This window comes from Lygodium microphyllum, chromosome 29, assembly GCF_053477565.2.
Source record: "Lygodium microphyllum isolate KBCC chromosome 29, Lygodium_microphyllum_v1.1.10, whole genome shotgun sequence".
Taxonomy (NCBI): domain Eukaryota; kingdom Viridiplantae; phylum Streptophyta; class Polypodiopsida; order Schizaeales; family Lygodiaceae; genus Lygodium; species Lygodium microphyllum.
In genome coordinates, this window is record NC_141163.1 from 4307289 (window position 1) to 4323291 (window position 16003).

General features: G+C 40.0%; 1 protein-coding gene across 1 annotated transcript; it reads left to right on the forward strand.

The window, feature by feature from the left end:
* The first annotated feature begins 307 nt into the window (after positions 1-307).
* Positions 308-3967, forward strand: LOC148010327 (uncharacterized). The gene is made up of 2 exons (XM_087671516.1): positions 308-2910; positions 3016-3967. The coding sequence occupies exons 1-2, from the start codon at positions 648-650 to the stop codon at positions 3426-3428; spliced, it is 2676 nt and encodes an 891-aa protein (XP_087527642.1). The 5' UTR covers positions 308-647; the 3' UTR covers positions 3429-3967.
* The last annotated feature ends 12036 nt before the right edge of the window (positions 3968-16003 follow it).

A 16003-nucleotide genomic window follows, 5' to 3' on the forward strand; every position in this document is an offset into this window, starting at 1 on the left:
AAGAGAGAGAGAGAGAGAGAGAGAGAGAGAGAGAGAGAGAGAGAGAGAAACTCAGGAGTCAGAGAGAGACTGAGAGTCTAGAGAGGCAACTTCATTGAATGAGCCTTGTTGAATGAAAGAAGCTGGTCAAAGCGGCATGTGCATGACCAGCCCTGTTTCACCTCCGGTGAACGACGATAGTCTTCTTTGTTTTGACTCGTTCAGAAGAGTACCAGCCCTTCTCTCCCTTCTTCTTTCACTTATTATCTGCCCTGTCACCAGGGTTTTATTGGCAGGGCCTCGGACCTCTCATTCCGTCATTTCTCTGTCTCTCTCTCTCTCTGTCCCTCTCTGCAGTTGGCAATTAGCAAGCATTGTGATCCGTAATAATAACAAAAGTGCAAATCCTATCCCCGTATACCAACCCAATTGTATTAACTCCAGTTTGTCTCTAGTCCCTCACACTTCTCCGTCTCCTTCATCACCACTGTGCCTCTCCCATAACCTCTCCTTTGCCCCCTTCTTTCCTGAAATTTCAATCTAGATCTTGGCATTCCTGTATTGGGCTCCCTGACAGTTCTCAGAGCTCGATTTGTTGGCCAAACAAAGCAGAGTTCCCCGTCTCTCCACCTCCAATCAAGCTGCCCACTGGAAACACGGCTGGCCACATGAGGCTGCACTCATGCTTGTTTGCCCTGGTTCTTCTTCTATTGGTCTTCCCTCAAGCTCAATCAGGCAGAGGTAGGCTCATCCACACTCCCCACCAGCACCATTCTCACATCCATGACAAGAAAGCAACCAATTTGGGAAGCAGAGCTCACTCCAATGGACTGTCTAACCGAGACAACTCCTACATCAAAATGGCTACCGTTCCAAACAGCCTGGATGCTTCAGTATCAGGGCCTAACCCGGGAGGCAACTCACAAGTGTTATTTGCAAGCTCGGGCAATGGTAATTCTGATGTTTATTTGGTCTCAAAGAAAATGGAGCAAGGAGACCAGCGCTTAGGTCAAGTGGAGCTTAAGCAGGGGCTTGCCAGTGTCCTTGATACTCCAGTATCAGTGCCTAATTCAGGTGGCAATTATGAAGTTTTATCTGCAACCTCAGGCCCAAATCCTGGTGGGAACTCTGAGATCTTGATGGTTACAAGAGAATCCAAGGTGATTTCGAATGTCAAGCATTTTCGCGGAGCAAAGTCTAAGCACGAGCAGGCAGGTGTTCTTGACACTCCAGTATCAGGGCCTAATCCAGGTGCAAACTCACAAATCCTGGCAGCAACCTCAGGGCCAAATCCCGGAGGAAATTCAGAGAGTTCGATGGCTAAGCAATCTAGCCATGTAACTTCCAAGCAGGAGCTGACGAGCGTTCTTGACACTCCAGTATCAGGGCCTAATCCAGGTGGAAACTCACAAATCCTGGCAGCAACCTCAGGGCCAAATCCCGGAGGAAATTCAGAGAGTTTGATGGCTAAGCAATCTAGCCATGTAACTTCCAAGCAGGAGCTGGCAAGTGTTCTTGACACTCCAGTATCAGGGCCTAGTCCAGGTGGAAACTCACAAATCCTGGCAGCAACCTCAGGGCCAAATCCTGGAGGAAATTCAAAGAGCTTGATGGCTAAGCAATCTAGCCATGTAACTTCCAAGCAGGAGCTGGCGAGCGTTTTTGACACTCCAGTATCAGGGCCTAGTCCAGGTGGAAACTCACAAATCCTTGCAGCAACCTCAGGGCCAAATCCCGGAGGAAATTCAGAGAGTTTGATGGCTAAGCAATCTAGCCATGTAACTTCCAAGCAGGAGCTGGCAAGTGTTCTTCACACTCCAGTATCAGGGCCTAATCCAGGTGGAAACTCACAAAGGTTGACAACAACCTCAGGCCCAAACCCCGGTGGGAATTCTGAGAGTTTGATGGCCAAGCAATCTAGCCATGTAACTTCCAAGCAGGAGCTGGCAAGTGTTCTTGACACTCCAGTATCAGGGACTAATCCAGGTGGAAACTCACAAATTCTGGCAGCAACCTCCGGGCCAAATCCTGGAAGAAATTCGGAGAGTTTGATGGCCAAGCAATCTAGCCATGTAACTTCCAAGCAGGAAAGTGTTCTTGACACTCCAGTATCAGGGCCTAATCCAGGTGGAAACTCACAAATCCTGGCAGCAACCTCAGGGCCAAATCCTGGAGGAAATTCAGAGAGTTTGATGGTAGCATGGACTAGTTCAGGTGACTCACAATTCCTGGCAGCAACCTCAGGCCCAAACCCCGGTGGGAATTCGGAGAGTTTGATGGCATCAGAGCCTATTAATCCAGATGGAAACTCACACATTCTGGCAGCAACCTCAGGCCCAAACCCTGGTGGAAATTCGGAGAATTTGATGGCATCAGGGCCTATCAATGCAGGTGGAAACTCACACATCCTGGCAGCAACCTCAGGTCCGAACCCTGGTGGAAATTCAGAGAGTTTGATGGTGGCTAAAGAATTCAATGGGAAGCAATCCAGCCCTGTGACCTCCAAGCAGGATCTGGCAAGTGTTCTTGCCACTCCAGTGTCAGGGCCTAATCCAGGTGGGAACTCACAAATCCTCGCAGCAACCTCAGGGCCTAATCCAGGTGGGAACTCACAAATCCTCGCAGCAACCTCAGGCCCCAATCCTGGTGGAAATTCAGAGAGTTTGATGGTTGCAAAAGAACCAAATCATCCAATGTCAGGGCCTAATCCAGGTGGAAACTTACAAATCCTGGCAGAATCCTCAGGACCTTCAAAGGCCACAAAACGCTCCAATATCAGGCTCCATGGGAAGCATTTTGGTCATCATGAGCCAAGGATAGGATCAAATGCCAGTGGAATTTATATTGATCTTGCTGTTTCAGGCCCTAATCCTGGTGGCAATAACGTCATTACCTCTATGGGGAAATTTTCTACTTCAGGGCCACATCAAGGTAGTAATTCAGCAAGCATAGCTAGTGAAGTTGACAACCCTAATCCAGGAGACAATTCTAATTTTCTGTTGGTGGCTGATGCTTCTGTCTCTGGATTTCATGAAGGGGATAACAAAAGAGCTGTTTCAGTTTCTTCAGGCCCCAACCCAGGCGGCAATAACCATATCCTTGCAGCTTCCTCAGGTCCCAACCCAGGAGGAAATAACCTTATCCTTTCTGCTTCTTCAGGAATTGGGCATACAGGCAGTTTGCACCGAGCCTCATACAAGAGAGGAGATGGGAGTGCAGTAAGGGATGGGATCTTCCACAAGCTATCCGGAACACCTGTGCCACCATCAGGCCCCAGTCCCAACCACAACTCTGTGATTACAGAAAGAGACCTCCTTGCTAGTAGAGTATTGACAGAGAAGTTGGCTTCTCAGAGTGCATTAGGGTGTGACACTGAGGATGAACTCACAAAGGGTGGATTTGGAGCATTCCAATTGAGAATGGGTGTTGCTAATCCCAACATTTCCTAGCTGGCCTGCTTGCAAACACCACCATCACCTTCTTGTGAATATCCTCATAAACTGATCAGAAGCCCGTTCTTTCTTGTAAATCCGGAAATGGCCCCTCAGCACAGATGCAACGAAGAGGGGAGAGAGTCTTGTCGAACAGAGTTGAGATTAGGGCTAGTTGTATGAACTGGCGATCCTTTAAACTGTACAATAGCTTCATGAAGGGTGGCCATAATATGTAGAAGCAGGCGAGAATCAGTGCTGTCAGCAGAGTTTTTTTTACATACATTTGTTGCATAATCTATGCCTCCAATCATTATGCCCATTTTCTGTCAAATGACACAAAGTGTGCCCTATGTCAAATTAGAACTTATAGTAGCCTTTGTGCATTAAAATGATTCATTGCAAGTGAAGCGAAGTTGCCATGCTTCCCTTCACTCACAACAATCCATTGCTAAAGCTGTATGCTTAAATTAATCTTACTCCCACATTCCACTTCTATTGTATAGAGTACTTATCCTCACACTCCAAACACAATTGGTAAGGCTCTAGCTTAATAAATTGATCTATTCATCAACAAGTTACTTATCCTCACACTTCACTTCCTTAGTGTAGACTAGACACATAACACCCACGAAATCTCTCTCTCTCTACATACATGTGAGTGGTGAGGCAGGCAATTTTGCATGGCAATAGCACACTTCACAAGATTGCAAAGTAAGGCTGCTTCATTGTGAAGCTTGTGAACAGCAATAGCTATGCCCCCTTTGCTTCATTCAACATTGTTTCTTGCTAGTGGTTTGCTAGTAAGGTTTTCAACAAAAGTGAAGTTTCTAGTTGTTTCATGTTCTTTGCTCACAAACACAGCTACGCCTATGCTTCATGCGGTGAAAATGAGGGGGGAAATTTTTGGTGAGCTTTCTTAGACAAGCTTTTTGGATCACCGAAGAATTGAGGTGAGCTTTTATCTTTTAATTGAGAGGTCTTCTTTGACCTCATCTTTAGGTCTCCAACATATTAGGCACCTCTTTTTTTCAAGAGTGGAGTTTCCCTCCATGGATCCTCCTTGCTTTTTAGACAACCTTATCTTTAGGCCTCCCACTCTTATTTTCCTTATGGTTCAGGTGTTAACCTTCCATTGACACCCATTATGTTTCACATGTCAACCTTCCATTTCATTTGACCTCTCTCAAGATCAAATCCACACGGTACTTTCTCACTTTCTCTTATAGTTCTCCCTCAAATTGGGCTACCCTTCCCTAGCCTTGTGCAATTGTCTATATTTTGGTCTCTCCCTTAACTTTTTCATGCCATGTCCCTTTACATTGGGAACCCTCTTGGGCTATCCTTTTCATCTTTTTATCGGCCTTCTTCTTGGGCTACTTGTGCCTATTTTCTAGGCCCACACTTAGTCTATTGGTCCCTCATAGCTTGATGTGGCCACTCTCTCTCTCTCCTTTGAGCTCATAAACCCATGGAGAAAAAAAGCAATGATTTATAACATTTCCAATCAAGGCTTCATGGTTATGGGATCATCATTGCCTTACCAGCACAAAAGATGCATTTATATCTATTTATGCATGTAAGAACTCTTGGGCCTTGCAAGATCAATTTTCATTGATTGCTTTATAAAATATCAAATGTTAATATTAGCAAAAAAAAAAAAGCTTGGATGTACTAGTATCCCAAAACTAGCTTAAATTTTAGATCCATATAGAAAATACATCAAACAACAAAATTTGGTAATTTTCACCCATTGTAAACATGACTTGTTTCACCTCTAGATAAACTATTAGGGATGCAATTTTTTATCCTTAGGATGGCATACCACTTTAGAGCATGGAAAGTGTGATTTTGACCCTAGAAATTGAGCATAGAAGGGCGTGGCACAAAAACCTTAAGAACAAATGTACAATTATGCTCAAAATGCCCAAAAACCTTAAGAACGACTGTATAATTATTCTATGCTCAATTTTTGGACTCAAAATCACACTTTCCATGCTCTGAAGTGGTCTACACTAGAACAAGGTGAGATAATCGTGCTCATAATTGTTCCTAAGTTTTTTCTAAGCTCAATTTTGGGGTCAAAAACACACTTTTTATGAGCTAAAGTGGTCTAAACCTATGTAACTATCCCATGGCTTAAAAAAGTGCATCCCTGAAACTTTATCTAGATGTGAAATAGGTCAAGTTTACAATCATTTTTTAAATTGGCCTTCTAAGCTCAATTGGGGGGTCAAAATCACCAATTTTCACTCATATGCATTCCCTTTGTGGATCTAAATTTTAAACTTTGGTTCTCGAGTATTGGTAACTTCAACACACACACACACACACACACACACACACACACACACACACACACACACACACGTGTGCGCACGCTGTCATGCCGCTACACGCACATCATGTGAAAAACTCTAGAGTGCGGCCTCCTTATAGATCTAGAGAGCCAATACCACTTTAGGTATTTGTGTTAGTGTCCATGGTTCAAAAATATTAGATTTTTGGACAAGTTTTATCCAATTTTTGATATTTACATATTATCTCTTGTAAAAGTCCATAAAATTGTAGATAACTTCTAGATTAGAATAACATGTAAAAGAAAACATGTAGCTTTCAACTATTTTGAGAGGATTTTATATAAAAAGAAAGATTAGCGAGATCACAAGACGCGCGATCACTATTTTCAAGCAGTGAACAGCACTCTGAAGTGGGAGATGAAGAGGGAGCGATCTGACACAATTCTAGCTAGGTATGTTGGTATTTTACCCCCCTTTCGGAGCCAATGGAGGCATCAAATTGGCAATCTGAGTAGCATAGAGGAAGGTATTATTTTATACACGGTTTTTGTCTACAAGAGTTTTATCTTCTCATAATGCAAAAATAAATAGGCTTCATCTCTGTTAATATTCTTCTACATTTTCTATTTCTTTCTGTGAGTATTCTTCTACGTCTTCTATTCCTTCAAACCCCTTCTCTTCCGTCTACTCCTCTCCCTGAATCTCCCTTCACCCTGTTGTCTCTTACCCCCGTGGTAGACTTTCGACACCAAACGCATCGACACCGTGTTAGGGGAAGTTTATGCTATCATCAAAGGTGAATTCTTGAAGATATTTAGACTGATTTGGGGCTAATATCATCAGCCATATTCAGAGAATTAGCTACATCTGTGTTCTTTTAATTTATTTCTTACTCTACAGAAGACATCTTGTCAAAATATGCAAGTATTATGTGCCCTTATGGCAGGGCAACGTTTGTAGATCATTCATAGATGCTTTGAGTCGAATTAGGAGAAGCTTTTTCTCTTATTTTTGGGCTGTGGTAACTTATGCTTATCACGAACTCAATTTGAAGCTCTCTTGAAGCAAGTTTCTTTGCCCTACAAGCCTTCTACTTGACTCATAAGCTTTTGTCCCCAACAGTCTACATTGAATGTAATCATGCAAAGTTGATTCATGCTATGGCATCATGTATGAATGATGGGATGCAGAGTTGCTTATGATACATGACATCATAATTTGTGATTTCTCTTACGGTCAAGAAAACAAGCTTGATTTGAGTTAGAACTTATGAGATAATACTCTTATGATTGTTGCTAAGAACATGTAGTTGGAAGCTCTATTAACATCTTCAAGAACTTTGCTTGAAACCTTCAACCCTTCTCTTATCTCTACCATCTCCGGAGTCTAAGCTCTTGAAACCCCATACATTCTTCTCTCTCAAACCCTTGTGATTGACCGTGAAGTACCTCTTGAACCTTTAAACATTCATTGTAATATACTTATCTCTTGAAGACACATCTCTATCTATCTTGTCCAGTTTTCTTGCCAAACCCCTATGGTGACCTTCAAACCTACACGCAGCAATATTGGTGAACCCATCGTGAATGTCGGTGTAAGAGAAGTCCAAGATGGGGGATTCTTCAGGAGATACACTACAACAATTGTTGTGCATACTAGAACAGACTTATCAACAACAAATCCAAATGTTACAACAACAAAGGCAAGACGAAGAGAAGATTGATTCCATAGCTATCAAGGCCCTAGAGGAAGTTTGGCGGGAATTTAAACAATTTAATGGTCAAAATGTCTATGTTTTCATTCGCTTGTATGTTGAGAAAATGCTCTTCTTTGGTGTACCACAACATGCATGGAGTCGATATTTTGCTAGACTAGCCAAGCATGGTCTTCAAGAAAGAATCCATAGTCTTTTTCAGTGAGATGCAGATTGGGATGCATTCAAAAAAACCCTTGTGAAGAATTCTTCTTAGAAGACTCTAGCCTAATGACAAAGAAAACTTTCACTGATTGGGTTGAGAAACCCAACAAAGGTTTAGCTGCAATAGCTTTATACCATGAGTTTGAAAGTAAATTTGGACAACTTGATGCTGAAGACCAACAAAGTATGGAAGGTTAGAAGATTGAATTATTCCTTAAGGCTGCAGATCCCATTCTACAAGAGAAGCTTGCTGATCGCCTAGAAGATACTACCTCTGAATCACAAGTCAAGATTGCATGGACAGATGTTACTGTTGCAGTTAACATGATTGCTCGAAGAGAGCGGATGCGACTAAGATTGGTGGGCTCTACTTCAACTTCAATAACTCCATTGATAGAGCTTGTTCCACCTTCAAAGTCCCCTATTCCTTTTACTAATCAACCAACTCTTTCTTCTTCTGTTCCTTCATTAAATGATGTCATGGATGAACTCATTAAAAGCATGCATGACCTTCATCTGAATCTTACAGAAATGAGTTCCAAGGTGGAGAAGCTATATGTCAAAGTTGAAGAACGAGGACGATCATCAACTCAAAGACCCATGAGAGAAGGCTATAAGAGGCATTGTATTTGGTGTGATAGTCAACAACATGACAAAAGGAAGTGTTCTAACTTCCGTGAGACTGAAGCACAAAAGCTCATATTTTGGAAAGATGCAAAAATTCATGCAGTTGAAATTGGTCTTCCACTAGAGCCAAATTTTGGCAATGGTGGAATGAAGAAAAGATTAGAAGATTTAGCTATAAAGAATGCCTATGCAACAATTGATGCAGCTACCTATGGGCTACAAATTGAGCCAACTAAATCAAATTTGAAAGCATGTAAAGCTAATGTGCAATCTAAAGTATGGATGCAGGCATTAGATCAAATGGAACACAACAAAGTAGCCAAAGATGATTTGACTAACGCCAATCAGTGCATTCGAGGAATAATTGGTTGGAAAGAACTGGTAGATTCGTTTTCTGCCTTTGCACATTTGGTTGACATCAATCATAAAGAAGTCTTGATTGAAGAAAAGAGAAGAAGAGAAGATGAACCAAGGCCTTCCCTTCTGGCCCTCCGAAATGGGTAACTAGAAGAACGCTTGAATAACCAAAACTTGCTGAAAATATAATGGAAGATGCGTCACAAACAAAGAAGACCGAAGGAAAGAAGAAAGGCAAGCAGTCAGGCTACAAATTGCAATCTAATATCGAATCTGCAACCGACCTCAAAAGAGTTCTAGAAGAACGAATTCTGAGAAGTAAAATTGAGTTCACCTTACGTGAAATTCTCGAAATTTTCAAACGTGAATTTCATTATGTAATTATTAATGTAGTCAAAAGAAAAAGACAATATGTTGGTGATGATGCTGAAGAAACAATGCATGCTTTTTTACAAGCTCTTCGAGTCTTTGTGCAGGATGAAGAGAAGCTGACTGCACAAGGTGCAGGATGAAGAGAAGCTGACTGCACAAGGAATTCAGCTTAAAGCAGTTAAAGAGTTAATTGCAACAATTGAAGCTGAAGATAAAGAAAGCATGGATGCAAAAATTAAAGAAGTGAAGGCTGAAAATGTAATAGTCGGCTGGTCCAAACCAGTTGGGAATCCACCTCTAAAAAAGAAGGTCGTCTATAGCACATGCATGATAAGGAAGAAGTCCGATTCATTCCAAGCAGTCACTACTCCCGTACACATTGAACAAGAGCAACAATGGAGACAATCGTCAAAATTGGAGAAAAAGAAACACCATGTATTGCAGTCTTAGACCATGGTTCTGAGATAAACGTCCAGGCAAGGAGTCTCTATGAAAGCGGCAGATTGCCCATAGATGTTGATCCAGGTTGGCGAATGAGAGTTGCAAACAACTCTTCTGGAGAGTTATATGCTGCATGTCCTAATGTGCAGGTAACTATTAGAAACATAAAAGACAATTTTCACTTTTTTGTTCAAGACTCTTGTAGTTACCCTATCATTATTGGGCAACCTTACATTTCTGAAGCCTGCTTGGAAACAAAATCTCTTGATGATGGTTCCTCCTATGCTCGAATCCGAAGCGAGGATAATGAATGAGCTGTCCAATTTCTTACTATGTGTGTTAACCATCATCAAAACAGAGATTGATTGCATGATTATCCTGTGCCTCCTAATGCCCAATAATTCAAGGGTTTTCAGGCTGCACTACTATAAAAGGAGGCTATGGTAGTGCGCCATGTAAAAAGATTGAACCTCCTTATGCTACAGAAATTTTCTCTAGCAAATATGTATGTATGTACAGCCAATAGTATGGGCTGTTATAAGTCTCTTCAAGCTTGACTAAAGCTAAAAGAAAATATTTATGTAATGTAAAAAGGGTGCTGAAAACTCATGACATGATGGTTGAAAATGAAGATATTTCAAGCATTTTTTTTGGACTGATTACTACTAACACATTGGTTGAAATATATGTAGCTACTCATACCCAAAATTAGGTTGAAAATCAGTTCATAGAAGTATGTACATTGGATTTTTAATAAACAATTAAAGAATTTGTTGAGTTGGAAGATATTGATTTGCTCAACAAGGCTGAAGCACAAGTAGAGACAAAATACAAAATGGTGGATAAGAAAGTCAAACCTATGGCAATTCCACTGTCTCTCCTAAAAGCAAAGGGCTGGCTGATAGGGCAGCAAATCAGCCAAGTCTTCGTGATCCTTCCAACATTGGACACAAGTTTACATTTGAAAGTATAAAAGAGCTCATAATAGGTGATAATTATTTCCTTTCACCACAGCTAAAAAACACTCTTTTATGCAAATGCTAATGAAACATGGAAAAGCTTTTGCATTTCAATCAAGTGAAATAGGTTGTGTGGATCCAAATATTGTGGCTCCTATGGTCATTTTTATGGTCCCACATGTGCCTTGGAACCTCAAGCCCATTCTTGTTCCAAGGGCGCATTTGCCCAAATTATTGGAACTTCTAAATGAGAAGATCTGAATGAAGATTTTAGAACCTTCTTTAGCACCTTACTCAAATTGATGGTTTACCGTGCCCAAGAAAAATGGATCCTTACAATTTATTCAAGATCTACAGCTTGTTAATCGTGTCATAATCCGAAATGTTGGTTCGGATCCAATTGTTGACAAGTTTGCTGAAGCTTTTGCAGGTATAGCAATTTATTCTATGGGTGACCACTATTCAGGATATGACCAATTTTAGCTTTCATTAGAAAGTCGAGACATTATCACAATGAAGACACCTCTTGGATTGGTTTCCACAACTTACTCTTCCATTTCTTGATGATGTACCTATCAAGGGATGTGAAGTCAATGAAAAGAATGAGGAGCTTGACGAAGACGGTTGCATGACATTTGTAGTTAACCATATTCATGATTATGACAGAATATGGACAAGGCTAGAAGAGGTACATCTTACCCTTTCTGAAGCTAAGTCAATTTCTGGAGTAGAAGAAATCCTAGTGGTCGGACATCTGTGTGGCCCCTATGGACATAAACCTTCACCAATCAAGATAGATACCATCAGTAGAATGCAAGAAAAATGCACAAATATTTCAGAGGTGAGAAGATTTCTTGGTGCATGTGTATTCTATCTCGTATGGATACCGCATTTTGCTCATGTAGCCAAAAATCTCTATCAATTATTAAGAAAAGGCCAAAGATTCTCTTGGGGGAAAGAGCATACTCTCACTGTATGCAAACTAAATAAGTTGTTAATTTCAGCCCTCACTCTCAAAAGGGCTGATTATTCAAATGGTCCACCCATCATCCTTAATGTGGATACAAGTCCCATTGGGATAGGATGGGTTGTTGACCAAGAAGACCTTGAAGGTAATAGGTATGCAATTCATTTTGGAGCAAAGGTTCTCAATGAACGTCAGAGAAGATATGCACAAGTAAAAAGGGAATTGTGGGGAGTTGTAATAGGATTAAAGTGTGATCACGTATACTTTATAGGTGCTTCCGTAGTGGTAGAAACTGATTGTTTTCCACACTTGGGCATGATTGCTAACTGCTCTATACCCAACATTGCTATGCTAAGAGGGATTGTATATATTAAATCTCTCAACCCTGAATTAAAGCATATTGCATGAAAGGCGAATCCAGATGCTGATATGTTGTCACGTGCAAGATATGACAATGAAGAAGAGCTGATGGAATAATATGAAGATGAAGAATCTATACTTGTTGAATTTCATTCCATGGCTGCTGAAAGTACATTTTCAGTTGCTGCATATACAAACCCAAAGCTGAATCTTACAGGTGAAGCTGATCTTTTTAATGGTATAGCATTAAGTATAGTAAGAACAGGAAAAGGTACTGTTGTAAATCAGTATACAACAACAAAGATCAAAGATTTATCTATGGAATAAGGGTAGTCAACTAGAAGCCAACATGCTCATTGCATTGCTCAAGTTCTAGTTCATTTCCTTGAAGAAGATTATGAAGAAGATTGGCTGAAGATCTCGGCCAATATTTGATCACAATGAAGAAGAAGGAGACTTGGACTGATGAAGAGTTCAAGCATATTAAGAGGAAATCTTATGGCTTATTTCTTAAAAATGGGCATCTATGGAAGCACACAAAGAAGAAGAAAGGAGCACCTGTCCGAGTTTTAGGTAATAAAAGGATGCAACTACAGGTAATGAAGGAATTTCATGAAAGCTTGTGAGCTGGTCATAGAGGTATATGGGAAACCTTCATTAAAGTCAAAGAAAAATACTGGTGACAGAACATGCATCTAAATATAGAGCATTTTGTTTAAACCTGCTATATGTGTCAGATGTGTTCTACGGTCAAGCATCGAGATGGGTTACAACAAACTTATCCTTTTTCTATACATTATAATTGGGTTATTGATCTTGTAACCATGCCTACAGGTAAATGGAATATGTGGTATTTAGTACTTGCAAGAGAAGATCTAACCAATCAAGTTGAAGGTAAAGCTTTAACAACCAAGACCACTCAAGTTGTTTATCACTTTTTTCTTGAAGAAGTATTTTACAGATATGGTTGTGTTGGCAAGGTAACCGCAAATAGAGGAGAATTCGATGCCGATGGGGCACACAACTTCTTTGCTCAGTTGGGTATCAAGTTGGCTTTGACATCAGCCTACAATCCTCAAGGCAATGGAAAGAGTGAGAGAGGACATCAACCTATTATCAAAGCTCTAGCAAAGTCTTGTAGAGGAAATATCAAAGAATGGCCTAAAATGCTACCTTTTGCATTATGGGCTGACCGGACTACTCACAATATAGTGACTGGCTATATACTAGCTGAACTTATGCATGGAAAACAATCAATTATGCCAATCGAAGAATCTATTCTCAGATGGAGTCTTCTACCTTGGGAGGAAGGCATCAACATAGAAGAGTTGTTGAATTTGTGCATATGGTAGCTAGAAAGAAGGCCTGAAGATGTTCAAGCAGCTATTAAGAAGTTAAAAACAACAAGACTAAAAAACAAAAGAACATTTGATAGGCAACATCGACTTCAGCCAAGAGCTATCCAAGAAAATGACTGGATGCTTGCCTATGACATCAACCTAGATATTAAATATAGTGCTTCTAGAAAGATAGTAAAGTGTTGGTTTGGCCCGTATGTGGTAAAGGCATTCATGACGATGCTACATATTCATTGGCTAAATTGGATGGGACAAGCATGAAGATACCAGTACTGGAAAAAGAATCAAGCTCTTCAAACGGAGAGAAAGTTCAACATATGAGTTAGAAGACTTGGATATAATTCAAGAGCATGAACACATAGAGGAAGAATAAGAGGCAGAAGATGAAGACATTGACATGGAAGAAGATACTTCTTCTGACACTGCAGATCTGTAAGACTCTGGCACATGCCAGAGGATGTGTAGGTTAGGAGGGGGTGGATGTCATGCAGCTACGTGCACATCATGTGAAAAACTCTAGAGTGATGCCTCCTTATAGATCTAGAGAGCCAATACCACTTTAGGTATTTGTGTTAGTGTCCATGGTTCAAAAATATTAGATTTTTGGACAAGTTTTATCCAATTTTTGATATTTTAGATATTATCTCTTGTAAAAATCCATAAAACTGTAGACAACTTCTAGATTAGGATAGCATGTAAAAGTAAGCATGTAGCTTTCAAATATTTTGAGAGGATTTTATGTAAAAAGAAATATTAGTGAAATTAGGCGACGCGTAATCACTTTTTTCAGGTAGTGAACAACACTCTAAAGTGGGAGATGAAGAGAGAGCGATCTGACACAATTCTGGCTAGGTATGCAAGTATTTTATCCCCCTTTCAGAGCCAATGGAGCCATCAAATTGGCAATCTGAGCAACATTGAGGAAGGTATTATTTTATACACATTTTTGTCTACAAGAGTTTTATCTTCTCATAATGTAGAAATAAACAAGCTTCATCTCTGTTAATATTCTTCTACATTTTCTATTTCTTTCTGTGAGTATTCTTCTACGTCTTCTATTCCTTTGAACCCCTTCTCTTCCGTCTACTCTCCCTGAATCTCCCTTCACCTTCCTGTCTCTTACCCCCGTGGTAGAATTTCGACACCAAACGCACCAACACCGTGTTAGGGGAAGTTTATGTTATCATCAAAGGTGAATTCCTGAAGATATTTGGGCTGATTTGGGGCTGATATCTTCAGCCATATTCAGAGAATTAGCTACATCTGTGTTCTTTTAATTTATTTCTTACTCTACAGAAGACGTCTTGTCAAAATATGCAAGTATTATGTGCCCTTATGGCAGGGCAATGTTTGTAGATCATTCATAGATGCTTTGAGTTGAATTAGGAGAAGCTTTTTCTCTTATTTCTTGGCTGTGGTAACTTATCCTTATCACGAACTCAATTTGAAGCTCTCTTGAAGCAAATCTCTTTGCTCTACAAGCCTTGTAATTGACTCATAAGCTTTTGTCCCTAATAGTCTACATTGAACGTAATCATGCAAAGTTGATTCATGCTATGGCATCATGTATGAATGATGGGATGCAAAGTTGTTTACGATACATGACATCATATTGTACTTGATTTTACGATCAAGAAAACAAGCTCAATTTGAGTTAGAATTTATGAGATAATACTCTTGTGATCTTTGCTAAGAACATGTAGTTGGAAGCTCTATTAACATCTTCAAGAACTTTGCTTGAAACCTTCAACCCTTCTCTTACATCTACCATCTCCGGAGTCTAAGCTCTTGAAACCCCATATATTCTTCTCTCTCAAACCCCTGTGATTGACCGTGAAGTATCTCTTGAACCTTTAAACATTCACTGTAATCTACTTATCTCTTGAAGACACATCTCTATCTATCTTGTCCAGTTTTCTTGCCAAACCCCTGTGGTGACCTTCAACCCTACGCGCAGCGACAACATGTGTGTGTATGTGTGTGTGTAAACATTTTCTTTACTTGCCTAAATATTGATTTCTTCTTTGCCTAATAGCACATTTCAATATATTCATTTGACGTTGAATAACCAAATAGGTATCACCATAAGTTAGGATAGACCACAGTATAGCTTGAAAACTGTGAAGGATAAATCACACTTTTCAAGCTTGCAAGGCTTGGTGTGGGAGGCCTTTGGGGTGGGGTTAGAAATCAAAGATAAACAATCAAGGACCTTGAAGAAAAAAATTTGGGGCTCCCTCAAAAGTTATTTTTGGAAGAGATTATTCTCATTCCCATAAGCTTGAGGGATGATGGCCTGAAAATTTATGTGTGCCCAAAATTTGTGGGGATCATTCCTTTATGCATGGGAAGAAAAGTAAGGCACAAACCCTATTTTATGATGGAGAGGTGTTTCCATGCATGGATATATATATATATATATATATATATATATATGTTATACACATGTGCATATAATCCACCATTTTTCACATCCAATTTTATTCTCTAAAGACAACACATTGTGGATTAGATAGCATGCCCTAAAAGCTTGCCTAATTAGGTGCATAGTTGGAAAATTCTTGCATAGAGAATGTTGCCAAAAGAGGTCACCCCAATCACAGTTCTACAATGGAAAAACCATTGTTTTTTAATTTCTCATGAAGCATTTCCACATCTTTAGGAAACACATACATTTAAGGAAGATAAGCTTGCAAATAGTTTCATCTCAATCTTCTCCTATAATAGGTGGGATAGCTTTTTCTATAACAAACCTTTTGGTCATTACTCCTTAAATAGATATATTACCTTTTTTCAACCTAAATCATCATCGCATGGGAACTTGAAGAAAGAAAAATTGCATGCATCATTTTGTAATAGCAATACATTAGTTTTGGGATGCTACAAGGGAAGACACTCTAAGGGTGATGGACACACACTAGTTGCTATACCTTT

What these genes read in the sequence shown, in the direction of transcription:
- LOC148010327 (XM_087671516.1), top strand. Translation starts at nt 648, where the DNA reads ATGAGGCTGCACTCATGCTTGTTTGCCCTGGTTCTTCTTCTATTGGTC. An exon ending in TACTTCAGGGCCACATCAAG is followed by an intron (nt 2,911 to 3,015) that starts GTAGTAATTCAG and finishes GATTTCATGAAG; the next exon opens with GGGATAACAAAAGAGCTGTT.